This window comes from Aythya marila (genome assembly GCF_965140915.1).
Source record: "Aythya marila genome assembly, chromosome: 1".
Classification (NCBI taxonomy): Eukaryota; Metazoa; Chordata; class Aves; order Anseriformes; family Anatidae; genus Aythya; species Aythya marila.
In genome coordinates, this window is record NC_139042.1 from 98,438,030 (window position 1) to 98,461,645 (window position 23,616).

Here is a 23,616-nt window from a genome sequence, read left to right on the forward strand (position 1 = left end):
AGGAATATACAATAAAGATCTTTCTGAGTTAGAAATATTCCTTATCTAGATATTTATCTCCAAGTATGTGCATTCCACCTGTGATGGAATTCAGCTGGACAGACTGAGTCATGAAAAATGGCAAGAATCCCAGTTTTTCAGAATAGAATATAGACGCAGTAACGTCATACATATAATAAATTGCAGTACCATAGCACTTCTTCAGCTTCAGTTTAAATGCCTTAATTTTATTTCACTGTGTGCAATGTTAAAGGATCTTCTGACAGTGTATATCCAATGAAACATAAACCCAGAAAGATCATGGCACTGTTCAAGTTATCACGATTGTTCAAATAAGACCTGTAAAAATATTGTGATTTTTTATATATAGGTAAGCATACTTCTGGTTATTTCATAAGAGTATTTAATATATATATCAAGATCAATTGTCTAATGGAAAACTGTATACAGATGCATTCTTTCACTTAAACATACACACATAGTTTTTTTTTTTTTTTTTTTTTTTTTTTTCCGATTTTTACCACTTATTTTTACCACTCAAATGTTATTAATGAAAAACCAGTATCAACTGAAAAATAACCTTACCTCTTAAAGTCTTGTTTTGTCCTATACCTTCAAAAATATCTAGACTGTCTGCAAATTGTTGTGTATCAAAAGAAGTGAAGTTCAGTTTAATCGACAACCCTTGAGGCACTCTAAGATAACAGGAAAATAAACCAGAAGAAAATAAATTAAGAGCCATGTTCTCCAGTAATCTTGTTGTTGTTGTTGTTATTGTTGTTGTTGGTTGTTTGTTTTTGATTGTAGTAAATTCATTGTGTGCTTGAACAACATTCAGTTCAGAAGCAAACTGAAATTATACCAATAAATATTATTAATCAAGATTAGTTATTTGGCTAACTTTTAGTTTGTGAAATTACTGATGGAATAGGGAATTAACTATCTGTAACAGTAGAACTACTCCTTTACTCATTGGAGTCACGTATATTCTAGGAACTCAATTTTATTAAGATCTAGAATATGCTATTCAGTTGGACAGTCTTTTTTTTTTTCTCTGTGGATCATTAATTTCAAATCTCTTAGTGCATGTTATTGACAGATGATAACATCTAACTGCTCAAGCAGAATTCACCAAGTCAGAGAAGTGGTATAATGGTATCAATATGTGTATCAAGATCTGTCTTCCAAAAGTAAAAACAAACAAACAAACAAACAAAACAACAACAACAACAAAAAAAGCACCTAAGTTTTTGACAGTTACTGAGTCCATATAGATACCTACCCAGTACAATGCCTCTTGCCACTACATCAGCCTTTGAAGCAAAATTAACAGCTCAGAAGGCAGTAGTTCACTTGAGACAAAATTATTTATTATGTTCAAATTCTGTAACACCATGAACTGAGAAACAAGTCAGGCATAAAACACACTAACTATATTTTAACATCATCTGTGGCCTGTAATTATTGGTGAATGGTACTGTCGAAGCTGAGAAGGAATTAATATATTAAAGAGAAGAAAAACTATGACTTTCTCCTGAAGTATATAATACTTCTCAGAATCAAAGAACAGCTATTATTACAAAGCTACGATCAGAATCACTGTCTCTCAATGCAAAAACTTTTGAACTGGTAACCATTATGTGGATTTTTAGGAGCTTAAAACTTGTGAGTACTATGGCTACCTTTTTGTTCTCCCTGGGATATAAAGAGGAACAAGGGAATTCTTGAATACTCCAGCTGTTAATAGCAGTGATGTCTTATACAAAAACAGTATCTAAAGACTGGTATGTACTGAGACACTTTGAAACAGATATCTTGCCATTATTTTGAATTGTATAATTTGTTGTGAGCTTAAAAATATGTTCCTGTTCAGGCATGTAACACACAAGATTTATCAAAATCATGCCAAGGAATCCTTACAAGTGGGAAAATTTGTGGTATAGTTATGGGTTTTAGGCCTGCAAGTCTTTAAAGAAAAGCTGTGTAAATACAATGGAGAAAATGCCGTTATGTATTATATATTTTCTATTCTGGGGTATTTGAGAATAGAAATGGCATAAGGTACAGGAAACAACAACACCTCATAATCAAATAAATCTTAGCTATAAAACTGTTGGAAAATAGCTTACAGTATAATCCATCGGCAAACAATATTTGCATTATATGGTTTTGGATAATTCATAGAGTGGAAAGACCCAGAGGAATCAGTCAGCATGTATTTTCCATCACAAACTGCAGCTGTAAAGATATAATGAAGAACATTTGTCAGAATACTATTCCAAAAAACAGAAGCAGAGCCAAAATGAGAGTGACCTAATTAATGAACAGAGAAAACATTATGGTTATCTTTCCAAAGTCAACATTTATAAAACATTCTGAAATAGCAGACAGAAAGAAGAAATCATTAACAAAGACATTAAATGGAGACATTACAAAAAATATCATTTATCTAACATCCAACAGCTTACTTTTCATTTATACCAGAATGAAACTCTGGCTACACTCCAGGGATGAATTTCAGGTGTCAGCACGCCTATTTCCACATACAGTCACCAAATGGAAACCAATAGGTATGAGAAACACAGAAAAGCATCAAAGACAATAAAAGATACCATGAACAGGAACAGCAAAGCAGCTGACCCTAGTACAAGATAGTCAATGCAGCAGTAACAAATGATATGAACTCAAGTCCTCACTCTTGGTGTTACTAGTGTTGAGAGAAGAGTAAAATTAATGTTAGCTTCAGTTGTTCTAATAAGACAGGAGACATCTTTTGTAGGATCTACTTTAACTGTTTCCCAACACGCATGTCTGTCCATTTCTATTTACTGATACAGGGCACATGAGGAGGACTTAATCCTGTTATCTTTGAATTCCAGGGAGAAGCTCCCCAAACTGGTCAGATGAAGCCCAGATATTCACTCAACAGTCCCTTTCTCTGCCAAGGGCAGTGCATTACTTTCTCGCTTCCATGTGATTAATCTTTCTCAATACTATAGTAATGTTGTGAGGTATATAATCACAAAATGTTAGCCTAGACATATAATTGTAAAGAAAGGATGGAAAGTGAACACATTCTGGGCTCTGCCTCCAGTCTCCCCTTTCCTTACACTTACAGGCTATGTGGCTGCTTTTCAGCATTGCTGGATATTAATTGGTGCTGTTCAGACTTTCACACTTGCCTAGAGACTCTTTTATTGAAATTTCCTCACTGCACTTTTGCAATGATCTTTTGTTACTGCACTCCATTGCAGAACCAGAAATAAACCTTTCAAGATAATTTTCATCAATAAATGCAAAAAATGAAGGTGTTCAGTTGTCTGAAACTCTGCTGAGATTCTTAGATTTTTCTGAGTTCTGTCTAATACAGGAAGAGACCATTACAATTCACACTCATATTCTGTATTTTAAAACCTCTAACATACTATAAACTCAGAAGTACTAGACAGAAAAATTATCAAGATGAAAAAACAAACCAAGTTGCTTAAACAGCAAGTCCACTGTGTGCAAGAACACTTGTAGCAAGAATCATGTATCACCTGTAAATCTCATTGTAAAACCCTGAAGCACTTCTGAAAATCTAAATGTTTTTAGCTTTTATGTGACTGTATTGTTACTCTAGGCACGGGACATAGTGAAAAATCAAAGAGATGGAAAAATTGGCAGATATCCCAAACGTGCATATGGCTTATTGCCATTCACTCCATTGTTTTTGCAAAGTCTGCTAAGAAATCTAAATACATACATTTAGAAAAACTCTCTGCTTTTTGGATGGAAAATGTTAAGACTGAAAATATAAAGTAAGGGTGATGGAGCAACAATTTGTCCCCCAGACAGAATTGCATTTCTTTAAGGTTATGAACCGAATCTGTCAATCTAATAGCAACTGAAAAAATTGCTTGGAAATACCAGGTATCAGGGAAAATGAACAGGGACGACCCACCCAGCTCCCTAAAGTGAATTATAACTACAGTTAGTTTCTTTATGATTTTCTGCCCATTTTAAGTTGTATATATATTCCTGTAGTTTTCAATTCAGTTGTGCATATTCTTTACTGACTGGTGAAATTTGGCTATGATCAAGAAATAATATACTCAGTTGAAAGGAGCAGGGCACTCACAACTTTTATGTTTCAGAGAGTCAGGGAGAGATGTAAATCAGATCCAGAAAAGCATGTGCATCAGAGGCTATGCCTCAGCTGAAAAGTTCTGCTCAAGTAGAATTCATCTGCAGCCTTCAAGGCACAGCTGAGTCATAACTCTGAAGACAAGCAAGTGAATTATCAATGTATGAATATCAATTAAATTCTCTCTTATGTAACAGGTGTGATTGTAGTATCTAATAAATCATGAGCAAAAATTTTAAAATGAAACCTAATAATTAATACTAACTAAAAAGCATTTGTTTTTATAAGATGTATGCTACTAATTATTAACCATTATAAGGATATGCACTTTTTATTTAGCTCTATCCACAATAAAACCAAAAACCCACCAGAATACCAAAACCCGCATCTCAAAAAAAACAACAGTGTGATGGTAGAAATGAAAGACTGAATAACTCCTTGTAGTTGTGCTACTTCAGCCTCTCCAATGGAACAAAGGTCTAGCTGAAGCTACACTAGGACTTTCAGATTTTCTCAGTGTAGAGCAACTCAGATGGCTCAGAGCCCATCACTGTTATGATCTAGCTGGATGCAGCTGTTATGATAAAGATTTGGATACATTTCAGTGGATACTCTACCAAAGTATTTTGATGGATATTTTCCTTAAAGTGCCTAAGTCTCCCTTCTGAGCTGGCTGCACTCAGAAAAGTGAAGGTAATGGGACAGGTCTGCAATTCACCTTCTTTCTAAAGAAGATTCCACTTGCAGCATGCCACCAGACTTCAGAAACAGGCTTGCAATGACTATATTTAAATTCTTAAAATTATTTCAAATTCTAAAAAATATTTTTATTTGTTTTTGAGTCCAACATTGAACATGCTTCTGAAAACTCAAAATAGACTGACCCCACCATTTTTACCAGGAGAGCTCAGAAATGTGTTCTCACAGAAGAAAACAAATAAGTATTCCAGATTCCTTTACCAGCAAATGAAATATTAAAAATAAAATGAATAATAAAATAAAATAAAATAAAATAAAATAAAATAAAATAAAATAAAATAAAATAAAATAAAATAAAATAAAATAAAATAAAATAAAATAAAACAAATCAAGAAGTTCATTGCTCCAACATCTCCCAGATGTTGGAGCAATGAATTAAAAAAGTTCTCATTGCAAGAAAACTTTAGAAACTGGAAGCTGAGGCTGTGAAGAGCAATGCAGACAACATTAACACATGTGCCTCCCCAACAAAAAGCTGCATACACAATTTGGTAACCACCAGCACAAACAGAATCCTTGGTACAATTTCAGTGCTCATTGCTAAATGGAGCATTGGCAGCCGCATGAAAAGGCACTCAGGAAAGCTAGGCAAACAAGCTCACTGGTGGTGAAAGATGCATTTTTATGTTTATTTTTTTATTCACTCATATACAAATCAGGTCGTAGTTCTGTAACATTTTCACAGAATCACAGAATAGCTGAGATAGGATGACCTCTATAGGTCATCTTGTCCAATCCCCTGCTCAAACAAGGTCTCCTAGAGCTTTTTGCCCAGATATTTACATCATTGTCTTGCATCTGTCACTGTGGTGCCACCAAATCAAACATTTGTGTCAGATGTACAAGTGCATGGTTAACAAACCAAGTTACAGTTTGTGCCACAGCAGGAGTCACACTTGACATCTGTGGCTGCAAAATGCAGTACACACTCCACCCCACCTAAGTCTCTGAATATGGAGGCAGGAGAGAGTAGGTGTTTCTTTGTGTGCAACAGACTGCTGATTTTGTTAAGAAAAATAACTTTTCTGATTGAACAGTAACTACATTTTCAAAAAGCTGTCTCATTGTTCTAAATCTGTTCCCACTGAAATGAATAAAATCTTTTTCTATTTTGCCTTATGAACAGTTTTAAGTTCTCTTCAAAATCCTCAATGGCATCTAATTATTTCTCAAAGGGCAAATTTCAGTTATCATTTAATTTAATTCATAATTTTAATATAAGCACATCAAGAAATTACACAAACCTATCTAAACATGTAGTACATTCAGTATAGCCTTAGTATTAGAGAGTACATTTTTAGTTGACGCATAGGGGATTTTAGCAGGAAAAGCCAGATGTTTTACAGCTAACACTGCAGAAATTTAAAGATAGGCCCTGGTATATTAGCTTATTCCTTGCCCAATTTTTCTATGTAGGAATCTAAAATCAATTATCTCATAATAAATTAGTAAGAAGAATACATTGTCTATATGATGGAGTACACCAAAATACAATATTATTGTATCAGAGTATATGTTATTCTGAAAAGTTGTTTGTAGTAGTATGTATGATGATATTTCTAATGTTGGAATCAAAAGCAAAACCTCTCTTCTGATTGCAAATATGACAGTAAGTGGCTTCTGTTACTGGGCAATGTGATTTTATAACTGTATAGAGTCAATTTTGATGTGTTTGGAAAGTACATTTTATATTACTAGTACACAACTTCATATGAAATTTTGACATTACATTTTATATTTATTTATAGTTTTTAATATTTATATATTAAATAAGAATTTTTATATTATGCTATATTACTATATCCAGTTTTTGATGTTCAGCATATTCTTTATTAATGAGAATTTTAAAGATAAAAAATCCATTCACAAGATAATTATTATAACAATCCCTCTTGTTATTATTTTTGCTAGACTTGATTTAGACTTCATTATGCAATTTATTGGATGTAAATTATTTACAGAATACTGACAGGATTAAGTATGTTCAAAAAGACTGTTCTGAAGGGATTTACATTCTTACCACATCTTTTTTCAGATTCATCTGAACCATCCGGGCAGTCCAAGACTCCATCACAAAATAAATCTTTTCTAATGCAGGTTACACCATCAGCACAAACTTCAGCAAGTGGCAAGCACTCAACTGAAATAGTAAGGACAACAGCAATAACAACAAAGCAGTAATGCAGTTACACTACAATGGAAGATTGACTTACCCTTGGTTACTCTAGCACAAATCAAATCAACCAATCTATTGTGTTTTACAAAACTGCATTTTTAAAAGTTTGGAATAAATATAAAATACTAAAATGGTAAACTTTGAACAGAGTGAAGAAGTTCTCAAAAGTTACATATTTTTTAAAACTAAGTTTGGAGTAGGGCTGGAAGAAAAATTCTATGAATTCCCATCTTCTTCCTCTACCTAAGTATACTATTTCAGGCAATATAATAAACACATTTTCCAATTTCTTATACTTGAATAACATGAGAAAACTGTCATTTGGTTTAAATATCAGTGAAAAAAATGTGTTCTGGGTTAAATAAAATTCGGTTTAGTATTTTCAATCTCAACACATCACAATGTTGAACCTTGTGATAAAAAAGCTTATTTTTGACTAGCATATCCTGAAAACTAAAGCCTTTAAGATTGTATTTGTAAATACTGGAAATATCAGAAATCTTATTCTTTTCAGATTTAAAAATAAAATTCATAAGCTAAGGGCAAATTTCTGCAAAAAAAAGAATACATGGGCTGATCCTTAAAACTGTGGAATCTATGGATTATGAAACATTCCATATTAGCAAACATAAGGGCACAGCTCCTCTGGCAGAGAGGAGAGCCCAGCAGAAAGTGCAGGGAGGGTGATGAAGGTCTTTTTTTTTTTTTTTTTTTTTTTTTGACTAGGTCTCCCTAGTCAAATAAAAGGCAAATCTGCATATTGTATACTTGCAGGAATGGGATGGGAGAATTCATATAAGAACAGAATGTACAAAAACAGTCTAATTCTAAGATCTCAGACTGTTTCATTTAGCCACCCTGCTTTTCCCCATATGAGGTTACCTACCTGGAGTTGTGGACTTAGTTGTGGACTTGCTTGTGGTGAGTTGTCCTGAACCTGGGCAAACACAAACCCTGTGTTAGAACTCTACTTTGTGCTCTCTTGTAGCCCCTCTGATTTTTTTATTTTTTTTTTATTTTTTTATTTTTTTTTGGCAGAACCAAGAAGCAGATATTCAGATCTTATGAGATCTTCACTATGTTTGGTATCCCCAAACCCACAGCTTAGGTAATGATACAGTAACACCACCTTAATTGGTTTGATCATGATGGCCAAATGTCAGAATAAACATAAGAAAATTGATATGGAACCCTAGTGCATTTTAAATATCATTCTTCTATATGTAGTCCCATACAGGTCACTAACTTACAAAAATAAAATAAAATAAAATAAAATAAAATAAAATAAAATAATAAAATAAAATAAAATAAAATAAAATAAAATAAAATAAAATAAAATAAAAATATTAATTTATTAACAAACAAACAAACAAACAAACAAAAAAACAGTAATGCTTGATTGGTGAACAAACAATTTCTGACCTGGATCTGATGTCACGGAGTTTGTAATTAGACTCACAGGATCTGCTGGAAAAAGACAGGTTATGACTTTATTAGAAGTACTAAATGTATAAGTACTTTTTAATATAAATAACATTGCTTAACACATAGGTTATCTCAGCATTCGAGGAGACAAATCTGTCTAGTATTTGTACACTTACATACTGCAAATATGTGATATTTCCAGTATATGTACATAAATGTGTTCATCACCGAATCATTAAGGTTGGAAAAGACCTTCAAGATCATCTGTTCCAACCATCCACCTACCACCAATATCACTCACTAAACCTTGTCCCTAAGTGACAGGTCCAACATTTCATTAAACGCCCTCAGAGATGGTGATGCCACACCTTCCTGTGCAACCTGTTCCTATAGCTGACCATTCTTTCTGAGAAGAAATGTCTCCTAATTTCCAACCTAAACCTCCTCTGGCACAACTTGAGGCTGTTCCCTCTAGTCCTATCACTGGTTACCTGTGAGAAGAGACTGATCCCCAGCTCCCCACACTAGTCCCAACTACTTTCAGGTAGTTTTAGAGAGCAATAAGGTCTCCCCTGAGCCTCCTCTTCTCCAGACTAAACAACCCCAGTTCCCTCAGACACTCCTCATAGAACTTGTGTTCCAGGCCCTTCACCAACTTCATAGACCTAATGTTTATGCATATTTAGAAATAATCAAATGCCTAGGTACACAAGTAGATTTGCATTAATGATAGTAAATTGAAAAATGTTCCGGAAAAAAAAAAAAAAAAAAAAAAAAAAAAGGAATTCTTGTTCCAACACACTTTCCCACTAGTGATTTTTTAAAAATAATAATCTTCCTCTTACTGAGGATGTCTCTGGAGTTTCTGGTTCTCAAAAGGTCACTTTTTCCTCTTTCAATTTGCATTAGTATGCCTCTGTACTATTTTTACTTAATTTATTAAGACTTAAATTTGTGTGTCATTACAGTCAACAGATTCTCTCAGAAGATGAGATGATGGCCTAGAAGGAATAGTAGGAGGTACAGTAAGGACTTCTCTATATTATACTACCAGTTTATGACTTTTGCTGGCAGAAGTTGCTGATCATTGGACATTACAGACAGTTACTTTTGTTAGATGTTCCTGCCTTTCAATACCTACTAGTGCAGAAACTTGCAAGAAGACTTCCTAGTAATGTTCTATCCATGTCAGCAAACGTGAGGGCACAGCTCCTCTGGCATAGAGGAGAGCCCAGCAGAAAGTGCAGGGAGGGTGATGAAGGTTTGACACAGATCCAACTTTTTTTTGACCCTCCAATTAAGCTCTTACAGTTTTTTTTACAGACACAAAGAAACCAACGGAGTTAGTGAGCATACAAAAACGACAGAGTTGGGAGTTGGACTCGACGATCCTTGTGGGTGTCTTTTCCCCCTTCCTCTGGCACCTTCCCCTCACTCCCATTTTCTTCTTGCTTTAGACCTTAGGACTCACAGGCACATTGAAACAGCATATCAGAGGAAGGGATAGGTAGGAGAAAACCAGTATATTATCAGTCTTCAGCTGTACCATTGGTAATAAGGAGCAGTAATAACTACTCAACAATGACTAGATGTTAGACTACTGAAAAATACTTTGCTCATACAAACCAAGTATTAAAACATCAAGTATTATCTTTGCTTGTCATAAGATTTCCAGACTGTCAGTGGAATGAAAGTCTATTAACGCTGCTCAGTATATCAGTAACCATAGCATGAGGTTGGGCAGCATCATCTACCTGTCTGAATCTGTGAAGACTTCAGTTTATGACTCAGCTGTTTGACAGAGATCCAACTTTTGCTTTGACCCTCCAATTAAACTCTTACAGTTTTTTACAGACTTTAGATCACTGGTTTCTCAAATGGTCAGAAATGATGAAGATCAGCTAACTATCACTGAATGGACTCTACCTGTCAAGACTCAATTACAGTCAACACAGCTTTGCTAAGTTATACCAACTGAACAACAATTCTTGTTTCTTCTGTTGTACTGATAAGAAAAAATTGTTTCTGTTTTATGAAGGATACTGACCTGATGAAGTTAAAGGCAACATTGTAGTAAGGTTTTCAGCAAACTCTGGAAGAAAGGAAGTTCATTATAAACTCCTTTTATAGTGCAGTATCTAGTTTTATACAACTCAGGAAAACAAAGGTTAAAAACTGTTGAATCTCACTGATAGCATTTTGTTAGAATGTAAATGTTCATCTAGAGATTATAAGCTATATGTAAAAGTCTTAAATATCTGTAGAAGTCAGTAGTAGGTCATATTAAAGTAAACAAAAACATGCAGCTAATATCAGCTTTGGATAAATAGGATAATTTAATAATTCTTGAACATTCTATTAAATATTATGAAAATGCACAATTCTCTATATAGCTCCTTTTCTTTACTTCATTAAATGCTCAGAGTTAGAGGCTAAAATTTCTTATGCTAGCAGCAGAAATATTAATTTCTAAAACAGCAGTCTGTTGCATCCTCTAGACATTATTGATTGATTTATTTTTCATGTAACTCTTTAATCAGATTAAGTACATATGTGTAAGATATTCAGTATAAGTGACAAAGACTGAAATTTGTTTGAATGTACCATAGCGTTTCAAACTGCTTTACGAAATGCTTTACATGTTAGCAACACAAAGAGTGTAAAGCAAAAGAGCTGCCATTTTGAATCCAACTGGTACATGAACTAAACCAAAAATATTTAAGACAACTGTTGGAGGTGACCAGAGATGGGACTGTGCTTTCTAGACCAACAACAAAACCTCTACCAATAATCTCAGAGTATGTTTTGTACAGCCCAATACACAAGAAAACATTGTTTAAAAATGACATGATCAATTCTAGTTTTATTCTTCAATTCATAAAACTATACAGCATTGCCACCTACTGGATGTAAAGAAATTAACATTTTCTAGTAAAATATTTTGACTTCTTTTTGAAACAGCAAATTACCCTACATTATAATATGATTTCTGTACTCAACTAAGAAATGGCAGTAAATACATTAGACCGGTTTGAAAATGCTTATAAATATCATATATAATTCACCATTTAATGAGACTGGAGGAGGTTTTCAAAGATTTGAACAGCTTTGTCTTTCCATTATCAAAGGCAATGTGAGAATTTGCTATCAGTTACAGATTTCCCAAAACCATGAAGAAATATTATGAAGCAAAAAATAGCATTCAGTATGTGTATCAATATTGTGATATCAATATTATCATATTAATAATAATGATAATCAATATTATCATATCAGTATGTGTATGAAGCATTTTTTGTAGAATGTACAATCTAATAAGTTCCCTCTTTTTTTTTTTTTTTTTTTTTTTTTTGACTAGGTCTCCCTAGTCAAATAAAAGGCAAATCTGCATATTGTATACTTGCAGGAATGGGATGGGAGAATTCATATAAGAACAGAATGTACAAAAACAGTCTAATTCTAAGATCTCAGACTGTTTCATTTAGCCACCCTGCTTTTCCCCATATGAGGTTACCTACCTGGAGTTGTGGACTTAGTTGTGGACTTGCTTGTGGTGAGTTGTCCTGAACCTGGGCAAACACAAACCCTGTGTTAGAACTCTACTTTGTGCTCTCTTGTAGCCCCTCTGATTTTTTTATTTTTTTTTTTATTTTTTTATTTTTTTTTGGCAGAACCAAGAAGCAGATATTCAGATCTTATGAGATCTTCACTATGTTTGGTATCCCCAAACCCACAGCTTAGGTAATGATACAGTAACACCACCTTAATTGGTTTGATCATGATGGCCAAATGTCAGAATAAACATAAGAAAATTGATATGGAACCCTAGTGCATTTTAAATATCATTCTTCTATATGTAGTCCCATACAGGTCACTAACTTACAAAAATAAAATAAAATAAAATAAAATAAAATAAAATAAAATAAAATAAAATAAAATAAAATAAAATAAAATAAAATAAAATAAAATAAAATAAAATAAAATAAAATAAAATAAAATAAAATAAAATAAAATAAAATAAAATAAAATAAAATAAAATAAAATAAAATAAAAATATTAATTTATTAACAAACAAACAAACAAACAAACAAAAAAACAGTAATGCTTGATTGGTGAACAAACAATTTCTGACCTGGATCTGATGTCACGGAGTTTGTAATTAGACTCACAGGATCTGCTGGAAAAAGACAGGTTATGACTTTATTAGAAGTACTAAATGTATAAGTACTTTTTAATATAAATAACATTGCTTAACACATAGGTTATCTCAGCATTCGAGGAGACAAATCTGTCTAGTATTTGTACACTTACATACTGCAAATATGTGATATTTCCAGTATATGTACATAAATGTGTTCATCACCGAATCATTAAGGTTGGAAAAGACCTTCAAGATCATCTGTTCCAACCATCCACCTACCACCAATATCACTCACTAAACCTTGTCCCTAAGTGACAGGTCCAACATTTCATTAAACGCCCTCAGAGATGGTGATGCCACACCTTCCTGTGCAACCTGTTCCTATAGCTGACCATTCTTTCTGAGAAGAAATGTCTCCTAATTTCCAACCTAAACCTCCTCTGGCACAACTTGAGGCTGTTCCCTCTAGTCCTATCACTGGTTACCTGTGAGAAGAGACTGATCCCCAGCTCCCCACACTAGTCCCAACTACTTTCAGGTAGTTTTAGAGAGCAATAAGGTCTCCCCTGAGCCTCCTCTTCTCCAGACTAAACAACCCCAGTTCCCTCAGACACTCCTCATAGAACTTGTGTTCCAGGCCCTTCACCAACTTCATAGACCTAATGTTTATGCATATTTAGAAATAATCAAATGCCTAGGTACACAAGTAGATTTGCATTAATGATAGTAAATTGAAAAATGTTCCGGAAAAAAAAAAAAAAAAAAAAAAAAAGGAATTCTTGTTCCAACACACTTTCCCACTAGTGATTTTTTAAAAATAATAATCTTCCTCTTACTGAGGATGTCTCTGGAGTTTCTGGTTCTCAAAAGGTCACTTTTTCCTCTTTCAATTTGCATTAGTATGCCTCTGTACTATTTTTACTTAATTTATTAAGACTTAAATTTGTGTGTCATTACAGTCAACAGATTCTCTCAGAAGATGAGATGATGGCCTAGAAGGAATAGTAGGAGGTACAGTAAGGACTTCTCTATATTATACTACCAGTTTATGACTTTTGCTGGCAGAAGTTGCTGATCATTGGACATTACAGACAGTTACTTTTGTTAGATGTTCCTGCCTTTCAATACCTACTAGTGCAGAAACTTGCAAGAAGACTTCCTAGTAATGTTCTATCCATGTCAGCAAACGTGAGGGCACAGCTCCTCTGGCATAGAGGAGAGCCCAGCAGAAAGTGCAGGGAGGGTGATGAAGGTTTGACACAGATCCAACTTTTTTTTGACCCTCCAATTAAGCTCTTACAGTTTTTTTTACAGACACAAAGAAACCAACGGAGTTAGTGAGCATACAAAAACGACAGAGTTGGGAGTTGGACTCGACGATCCTTGTGGGTGTCTTTTCCCCCTTCCTCTGGCACCTTCCCCTCACTCCCATTTTCTTCTTGCTTTAGACCTTAGGACTCACAGGCACATTGAAACAGCATATCAGAGGAAGGGATAGGTAGGAGAAAACCAGTATATTATCAGTCTTCAGCTGTACCATTGGTAATAAGGAGCAGTAATAACTACTCAACAATGACTAAATGTTAGACTACTGAAAAATACTTTGCTCATACAAACCAAGTATTAAAACATCAAGTATTATCTTTGCTTGTCATAAGATTTCCAGACTGTCAGTGGAATGAAAGTCTATTAACGCTGCTCAGTATATCAGTAACCATAGCATGAGGTTGGGCAGCATCATCTACCTGTCTGAATCTGTGAAGACTTCAGTTTATGACTCAGCTGTTTGACAGAGATCCAACTTTTGCTTTGACCCTCCAATTAAACTCTTACAGTTTTTTACAGACTTTAGATCACTGGTTTCTCAAATGGTCAGAAATGATGAAGATCAGCTAACTATCACTGAATGGACTCTACCTGTCAAGACTCAATTACAGTCAACACAGCTTTGCTAAGTTATACCAACTGAACAACAATTCTTGTTTCTTCTGTTGTACTGATAAGAAAAAATTGTTTCTGTTTTATGAAGGATACTGACCTGATGAAGTTAAAGGCAACATTGTAGTAAGGTTTTCAGCAAACTCTGGAAGAAAGGAAGTTCATTATAAACTCCTTTTATAGTGCAGTATCTAGTTTTATACAACTCAGGAAAACAAAGGTTAAAAACAAACAACAAACAAGAGCTGTGACTATTTCTCTTGAATCACTAGTAGTGTCCTGCATCCATCCGTCTGAACATTTTACAATATTCCCAGCCTTTTCAGAAACTTTGACCTTCCAGAGAAGACAAGGTCTCTTAATTCCTTTCTATCTTCAATCCCGATTGATTATCTCACACCTAAAATGTCTTCATCTGGAAAATGTCTATCTTGACACAAAGGAGCTTTTCAGAGCACCTGTGTCATAAACAGTATTTACATCAGATAAATGAGTTAAAATTAACCTGGGATGATTTGCAAGAAAGAAAGTTACTTTTAGTCACTGTGGAAGTTGATTTCAAGCAAATCACACCTGATTACAGTGTTATAGTTCCCTACCCCTTTGAAATAGAAATAAAACTTCTCTTGCAGAACATAATGACATATAGGAAGTAAAAGTGCTATGTATGATTATGATTTTTGATTAGTTACAGTTATTTATTGCAGGACTCTTGATGGAATGGACACATGAAATCTCATGTGAAGAGAGACATTTTAATGACGTTCATCAATAGATATATAATCTTCTAAAAGGCTCTTCATTATTTTCTTTTGGTGGCTTTTTTCAAGCACAATAAGCAATCACTTCCCACAGTGATTTGCAGTTATTTAGACCAACTTATACATGACGCAAGTAGTAAAGAAAAATAAAGATATCAAGATGCTGAATTTACCCTTTGAATATCTGAAGCAGTTAGCAAAGAATTCACCTTTGAGAATAAGGTAAGAGATGTTGCACAACAGATGCCCCACTCCTCTTAAGCAATTGGTAGCTACTTAATAATAATTCCATCAGGTATTAAGATGTCATCTTCCACTTCAAAGGATTCAAATTACATATTATCGTTATCTCCAATGAAGGCCTGTTTGGATGCTTATTGAAGTCAAAAGAAAGATTTCCATTGATTTTGCTGGGCTTCTACTTAGGCTTTGAAAATTTTTCTCATACTTGCATAAAATCACTATATTTGCATATTTGCTGAATTTAAAATCATTTACTCTTTAAATTTACACTATACTACTCGCTAACACTAAAACATTTAGTCTTTAAATTTACAGTATTTAGTCTGCACTATATACTAATTTAGTTTTTAGTATTACACTAATTTAGTCATTTACATTTCACCTAAGTATCAGAGAAATTTGAAGTCAATTCCTTGGGCATGCTTCTCTGGAAGATACATTCTGTATTTGGTTTGTTATTCTTTTTGACATCTTTTCAATAAATGAGTCCTCACGTACTGTGAGGCTGAGCCCTTTTCCATATTCTTTAGCAAAACAAAATGATAATTGCATTTACTTAAAGAAACACCACAGTTGGGGCTTAATTGCTTTAATTTGAGGGGCAACGGAATTACAAATGTTACGTTACGTAAAAGAGATTAAATTCAGTGATTATGACTTGGAAATCACTAATTTGTCCTTTGTTCCTTCCTTAGTCAACATATGCTAAGCTGATTCATACTTTCTAGGTGACAAGGTTCTTTCACCTGCTCATATAGGTTGTGTGGTGGAGAAGGAGTACACCCATGTGCATAACAATCTTTCTGATGGCTGGGATCCAAAGATATTGCACATGTTAACAGTAGTTCTCAAAGTTTTGTATCAAGATAAATGTTTATTAGCATTACCTGTGATTTGTATGCTGTTCATATCAATTTTCAAAGTCTGAACAAGATCAGTTGTATTTGCGTCAATACCCAAAAGCAACTCATTTTTTATTTTCTCAACCGTTACCCTCTGGGTAAGATAAAGGTGGAAGATCACAACGACACTAGCAATATAAAACAGAGAAGATGATTAGTTAAGCAAGATGATGCAATAAATCTGAAATTTTGCTAATTAATACTTTGATAATATTTCATTCCAACACAGGTTCAATTGTGGGTCCCTTCTACCTCAGGATTCTATTTGAAAACTCAAAGTACCATAAAGTGTTGGCTGGTCAACATAATACTTGAAGAAATAGCTCTTAATTATCAGGTCGTTTAAAATGTTAGAGAAACATTTATTCTTTCTTTTGCAGCTCTTATATTCACTGTGGGAGAAAAAAATAATAGCATTGATATCAATTGCTGCAATGGAGCTGAATTCAAGTCAACCAAAGGAGATGTGGGTTTATTAATTATTGAACAGGTGTCCTAGTTTAACCTCTAAAATACTAATTGAGAACCTTGAAATGTTTACATCATAAAAACATAACACAAACTGATCACTTCTATATATCAAACATCATGTATGGATTCTGCATCCATAAGGATCCTGTGTGTGATTATTTGTATTCTCATAAGGAATCATTAAAGGCTGAAATCACAGATATTTTGAAATAAGTGGTTAAACTATATTTAATTTCCATAGGCCCTGAATTTTATCTAGAATTCAGTCTCTTTCCATCCCTCCTAGACACTATTATAACATTCTATATTTGTAGCTAAATTAAGGTAGTGTCAAAAAATGATTGCTGTTTTTTTTTGTTTGTTTGTTTGTTTGTTTTTCATTTACTTACTTTTATTTGTAATCTTTTTTATTCTTAAGCATTTATAATACCCAATGGCATCAGACTCAGAAGTGTTTTTTGATACAGGGTGATTAAGCTTGCAGTTGTGCTGAACACAGTTTGCAGTATATGGAAGAACTCTCCTTTTTAATTTCTTGCTTGTTTCTGATAACCTCTAGGCCATGCTGAGTAAACAAAAGCTTTTATTGCTATCCTTGTGACTCAGCAGAGTCTCAAGGGTAAAATAACGAGGTTGCCAGAAGGGATATAACTTTTTCTTTAATGAAAAGAGTCAAATAGAAAATCATTTATGGGATAAACAAGTATTATTTTAAAGTAAAAATGAAGACAGATACTTTCTGATTTATTAAAAGTAAGATCTAACTTTCACAGACATCAGATTTTGTGCGACTTCTGTTGTTTCAGTGTCGAGATACAGAGGTAGAATTCATTTGACCAAATATAGATATTTACAGTGCAAATATCTAGATTTTCATTGTAGTTCACGGAAGGAAATGAGCTATTCTTTGATCTCTTCCTAAAAAGGCATTTAAATATACTAGATGAGAAAACTCTAAAAGTAACCTTTTTTTTTTTTTTTTTTTTTTTTCCCCATTGCTTATAAAGTGAGTCCTGAGCAACTAGCTCAGAGATATCTTTATCTTCAATACCAAAATTTTTAGTATGTCCTACTGTATGCTCAGAAACCTGAGAATTTTGCTACTTGGATCTTATCCACTCAGGGGCAACAGCCTGGGAGGGACTTATTCCTCTGTTGTCTACTTCTTTCTTGTTATAAAGCCCTTCATAATGTGATCATACTTCACCTCTTTCTAATTAGTTTTATGCCCTCACTGTTTCAATCAAATGATTGCTCTATTTCAAATCTGCTTCTCATTTTCAGCATACATATGCTTGGCAAATATCTCTTTTTCTTTTGCCAGAATGGTCATTCAATTGAACTATCTCATCTAAATATTTGTCCATTTTATGTTTGTACAGAAAACAATTATATCACAGTTATAGAAAAAACAACTGATATCACAGTATTACAGAATGTTTTAGCTTGAAAGAGACTTCTGGAGGTCAACTTGTCCAACCCGTCTTCTCAAGCAGGGCCACCTAGAGCTGCTTGCCCAGGACCATGTCTAGATGGCCTTTGAATATCATCACAGAGGAAGATTCTACAACCTCTCTGGGCAACCTGTTCCAGTGCTCAGTCACCCCTACAGCAAAAAGTGTTTTCTTTATGTTCAGATGGGTCCTCTTTTGTGGGCTTGTGCCCACTACCTCTTGTATTGTCATATATAGATTTCCTCCTTTTCTCATATTTTCTACAGAGAAAATGTCTATTAACATCATCAACTGTCATGTAATGACCACTTTTTAATTAATTGCCTCATCTTGCATATAAGGTAACTAATTTTGTCATTCATTCCTCAAGGTCTTTCAGTTCTCCTATAGTTCTGATCTTTTCTGTTTTGTTCCTGCTTATTATAGTGTGTCACCTGACCTTTCTTTAGCAGAAATACTTTTTCTGCTAAAAACACATGTAACGTAGGTTACATATGATCACACATAATACATAGATCAGTCCCCCTGTATAAGTAGTTTTTCACAAGCAAGCGTAGCACAAAACAATATACCTTCTTTTCTAGCTAGTTTCTTATCTATGCCACTGTTCTTACTTTTCCCATTTTTCTTCTGAATTGACAATCCCAGAGACTATTACATTTTCTTTTGTTCTAATCTTGAAGGATGTTTTTGAAGGAAAGGTATGGATTATATCAAACTTCATATGCTCTTCAGAGAGCATATTGACTCCTAAAATACATTTTTTAATTATTCATTGTCCCACAGAGTAATTTTCTAAAGTAATATCCTTTTTCTATTCTCTTGCCTATGTATTTTGTTCTAGGTAGTTACCCAGTTTGAGACTTGAAGTTTTCATGAATTTCTTCAGGCTTCCTGTAGGTGGAAAAAAAAAAAATGTTTATGAAGAGTGTTCTGGAACTGTTAAATAGTGGGAGACAGCATTACACTTATTTTGTAGAATCAAGACCTTATGAAGAACAGTGCAGGTGAAATTAATACCACAGATCTCACTCCATTTACCAGATTTATTTTTTTTAATATATATATTTATTTATTTTTTTTGCCAGATAGCTTTCTGTATGACAACCAAAGTAAGAAGATATTGAAAAAGTATTTAAAAAAAAATTAATCAATGAAGCAGCTCTTACTATCTTACTGACTCTCTAGGACACACAGGATGCAGCTTTACATCCTTTACATGGTGTTAAGTGACAGCCCCTGTGCAAACACCTGAAGGGTTATGAAATAAATACATCTTTGTCCATAGGGACATCTGAGCGCACTTCCATTCATCTCAGTTTATGCCAACAGGAGATCACTGTCCTGAACTTTCTTCTAGGTGGCAAGAACAGCAACCCTGCAAATGTAGCACAACTAACAAATCTTGGTGGAAAAAAAAAAGGGGGGGGGGGAGGGGTTAGCAATTCTGTCACATATGGAAAATGTGACAAAATTTTGAGTTAGTCTTAGTCCTCAGCCTTGTTTGGTCAAGGCACAGACATACAGGAATCTGAGAAGGAAGTTTGCCCAGAGAAACACAGCTGTGCCAAACTTTCCACAGCAGCACTTTGAAGACATAAGAAGTGAAAGAAATGCTATACAAAGGATGACTTGAAAAGCAAGGTATTGCTTTTGAGAGAAATAGCTAAATGAGGACTTTTGACAACATTTATTTGAGAAGTATAATTTAACTGTACCTACTTGAACTGGAAAATTTCACATCTCTCAAATTCATTTGTCAGAATACTTGCTTGAAAAATTTCTTGTATCTGTACAAAGAAGAGAAATCTTGAACCAATACGGTAATGGAAAATACAGTGTTGCACAATGCATTCATGGTTTTAATACTGACTTTTTTCCTCCTTATATCTAGACTACAGAAGCAACCATTTTCTTTGATGCTTCACGGATTTTCACTGATAAAAAATATATATTGAGTTCTGAGTGAGCTTAGGACCTTAACTATCACATTTTGGAGAGAGTAAAAAAGCATCAACAGCAGGTTACATCAGGAAATTAATATAGCTATCACATACTCTTGGTTTAAGAGATAAATAGGTTCTTACCAACTGTTCAACATCAAAGGCAAGGATTTTGAAGTCAGCTGATGATCTATCATACAAAGAAGGAGTGAATGTTGTCCCAGAGACTATTTTAAATGTTCCCACATAGAGATGACTATTCCCATCTGTTTCAACTGGATAATTAAAAACAAAATTAAGTAATTTGAATTATATAGAAATAATAATCATCAATAGATTAATTTTTACCTGTTTTGCTTTGTATTGAGATATTTGCCTAGTACTGATTTTAAAAAACTTTGAGACAATTTTCAACTAAAGTACAGTATCTACAATTGTAAATAGATAGTGAAAACTATTTGTCCTTGGTTCTCATTTTCTATTTCATACTAAATGCTGAACTTTCCGGCAGCACTGTGAACAGATAAAGGAGAATGGTATTACATTGAGGGTGACTGAGCACTGGAACAGGTTGCCCAGAGAGGCTGTAGAGTCTCCACCCTTGGAGATATTCAAAAGCATTTAGGACATGGGTCTAGGCAAGCAGTCATAGGTGGACCTACATGAGCACAGGACTTGGACCAGATAATATCCAGAGGTCCTTTCCAACATCAGCTACTCTGTGATTCTATGAACCTGTGTAGCATGTCAATCTATGTCTAGCACAAGGGACAAGGAAACACTGGAAGCATGATGGTTTGTGAATTTATTTTTTTTTGTGTGTGTGTGTTCTTGATTAAAAATATTAAAAACTACTGCTTCACATTTTCTGTATTAAAAGCAGTGTTGCTTTTATATAAATGTAGATTGTTTTTGATGATAACACTGGAAACACTTGTCTCACACTAGATAAATTATTTTTGACCTGAAATGTCCTACCACTACATAAATGAAATGCCAGGAGAATTTATACAAAACTAAATAATCGGTTCTTACTGCAAATTTGATCATGATTTTTAATATGCTATAGCATATGAGATATACATAAAAATATTCATTCTACATTAAAAATACATCCTCACTGTATAACATACTGGAAGTTTTTAGATTAAGACCTGAATAAGACATTAACATGTGGTTGACAGAAAACATCATTTTGCTTACCAGTTACACTACCAGTGGTATTTTTAGGTTGTTTTTAAAGATATTAACACCCCAAATGAGTTTTAATTAAACAAACAAACAAAAAACAAACAAACCAACAGATAACTGAGAAACAGCTTGTGATGGACAGCACAACCTAGTGACACCAATTTCCTAATATCAACCTGTAACAGTAGATTACTTTCAGCTTCTTTAAAGGCCACTTATCCTTTCATCAACTGCAAATCTATTTAAACAATTTTTTTTAAACAGTAAAAGTTTTTTTATTATTACATGACATACATAATGTTTTAAGTGTTTTATTATTAGTTATATGTGATAAATCTCTTAGTAATGCATCTTCTAAAAGAAAGATACAGGGGAAGCTCCATGTCTCTCTTGTACTAGGGAGCCCAGAACTGGACACAGCATTCCAGGTGTGGCCTTCCAGTGCACAGTCAACATATACCTCAAAAAATCTTTAAATCAAATTTTCAGTTCCATCTCAAAATCTTGCTACGTAGATTTTTTAAATTTAGTTTACTTTGATCATAAGTAATGTGACTATCACATTGTGAGCACTGTCTAGATAGGAAGAAATACCTCCTATTAACTTTACACAAGGCTAGGAGCTGACTGTCTAATGCAGGATCTCTCTCACACCAATACATTTTAAAAGATAGAAAAAAAAAAAGAAAAAAAAAAATGAGTTGTAGAACAGTAGAACACCTTAAAATTCCCCAGAGACTCCAGTGGATTATGACTATCTTTAAGAGTCAAACATTACACATGGAGAAAAAAGCAGAAATTCACAAACAATTTGCAATATTATGTTCACTATTGGATAAATATGACTGAATAACCAAAGCCTTACAGTGTCAATTGCATTCCAAGAGCCTTTCCCAAAGTCTATGACATGAAAATTATTTTACTTCAGACATACTTCAAGTACTTATATTTTTGCTTATTTTGTTTACATCAATTTCCAGGGGAGGAAAGAAGGAAAGTGTAAAACAAACCAACTATCCAAAAGCATTAAAAGCATAGCATGAAATATGAAATATAATTACAATGACACTGTCTTCAAAGTCTGAACTTCTACTGATGAACTCCTGAACAGGTTAAAGGTTACTTACCTTGTTCTAACTCCTGGATTGTTAACCATGAAAGTACAATAAGCCCAACACAAACACAAACAAAAAGTGCAAGCAAAGAAGCAAACCAAATTTCATAGTAACTAAGAGGAACATATTTCTCATCAGATGACTTTTTCGGCTTCATTTCTGTCTTGAAAACCTGTTTCAACTAAGGTCTGACATAAGACACAAATAATGTGAAAAGGAGGGCAATAGTACACGAGAACATCTGTTTATTTATAGGAGACGCCTGTAGATTAATTACACCATAAAACTTCATTTACAGTTTTTTACAACATTGCTGAACAGTCATATTTACGCACAAGATATGCAAATGTGAAGAAATCTCTTCAGAAAGGAAGTGATAAAGTTTCTGTTCCAGATAAAAAATAAACATAACCACAAAAATACAAGAGTGGTTACCAGATTTGCACTATTTCACTTTTTTAAGGTGAAAAAGTGAAAATTAAAATAAAAGAATGTTGTCGGATTTACAGTCTCTACGTGTTTTTTTTGGTAATTCTTTGCACTTGCAGTTATGAGAAAAATAGCGAAAGCCATATCTTTTTTTTTTTTTTTTTTTTTTTTTTTTTTTTAATCTGCTTAAAAAGCTAACTTAAGTATTGATATTCAATATTTTTTCAGAAACTTTACTGGAGTCATACTGGTGAAATTTTAGATTAGGCTGTTAGGCTTCTGCCTCTACCTTTGCTGAGGTAGAAGCCTAACAGATTCACAATTTATTTGGTTTATATTGCATCCACATCTTCAGCTCCACAGGATTTATGGCCTTATTGGGCTGCTTTTATTTTCTTGTTTAATCATTCTCCAGTACAGGGTGAAAAATCTGCTGACATAGAAAGGAGAGAATGTTGTGTTCAGATAATTCCTCTAATATCCAGTCTATCACAAACACACCTAATGCCTGATATTCTATTAATGACTAGCAATCTGTGAGA

At 33.8% G+C, this 23,616-nt stretch overlaps 1 protein-coding gene across 1 annotated transcript in view; it reads right to left on the minus strand.

Moving 5' to 3' along the window:
- TMPRSS15 (transmembrane serine protease 15) overlaps positions 1-22,802 on the minus strand; it is a gene marked incomplete at both ends in the record, with an annotated part of 56,041 nt that extends 33,239 nt beyond the window's left edge. The window contains 11 exon segments of the mRNA XM_082784831.1: positions 586-695; positions 2,130-2,238; positions 6,906-7,025; positions 7,948-8,011; positions 8,013-8,052; positions 10,530-10,578; positions 16,457-16,599; positions 19,249-19,290; positions 20,119-20,186; positions 20,484-20,614; positions 22,658-22,802. Coding sequence (XP_082640957.1) covers positions 586-695; positions 2,130-2,238; positions 6,906-7,025; positions 7,948-8,011; positions 8,013-8,052; positions 10,530-10,578; positions 16,457-16,599; positions 19,249-19,290; positions 20,119-20,186; positions 20,484-20,614; positions 22,658-22,802 — 1,021 coding nt within the window.
- Positions 22,803-23,616: the final 814 nt, after the last annotated feature.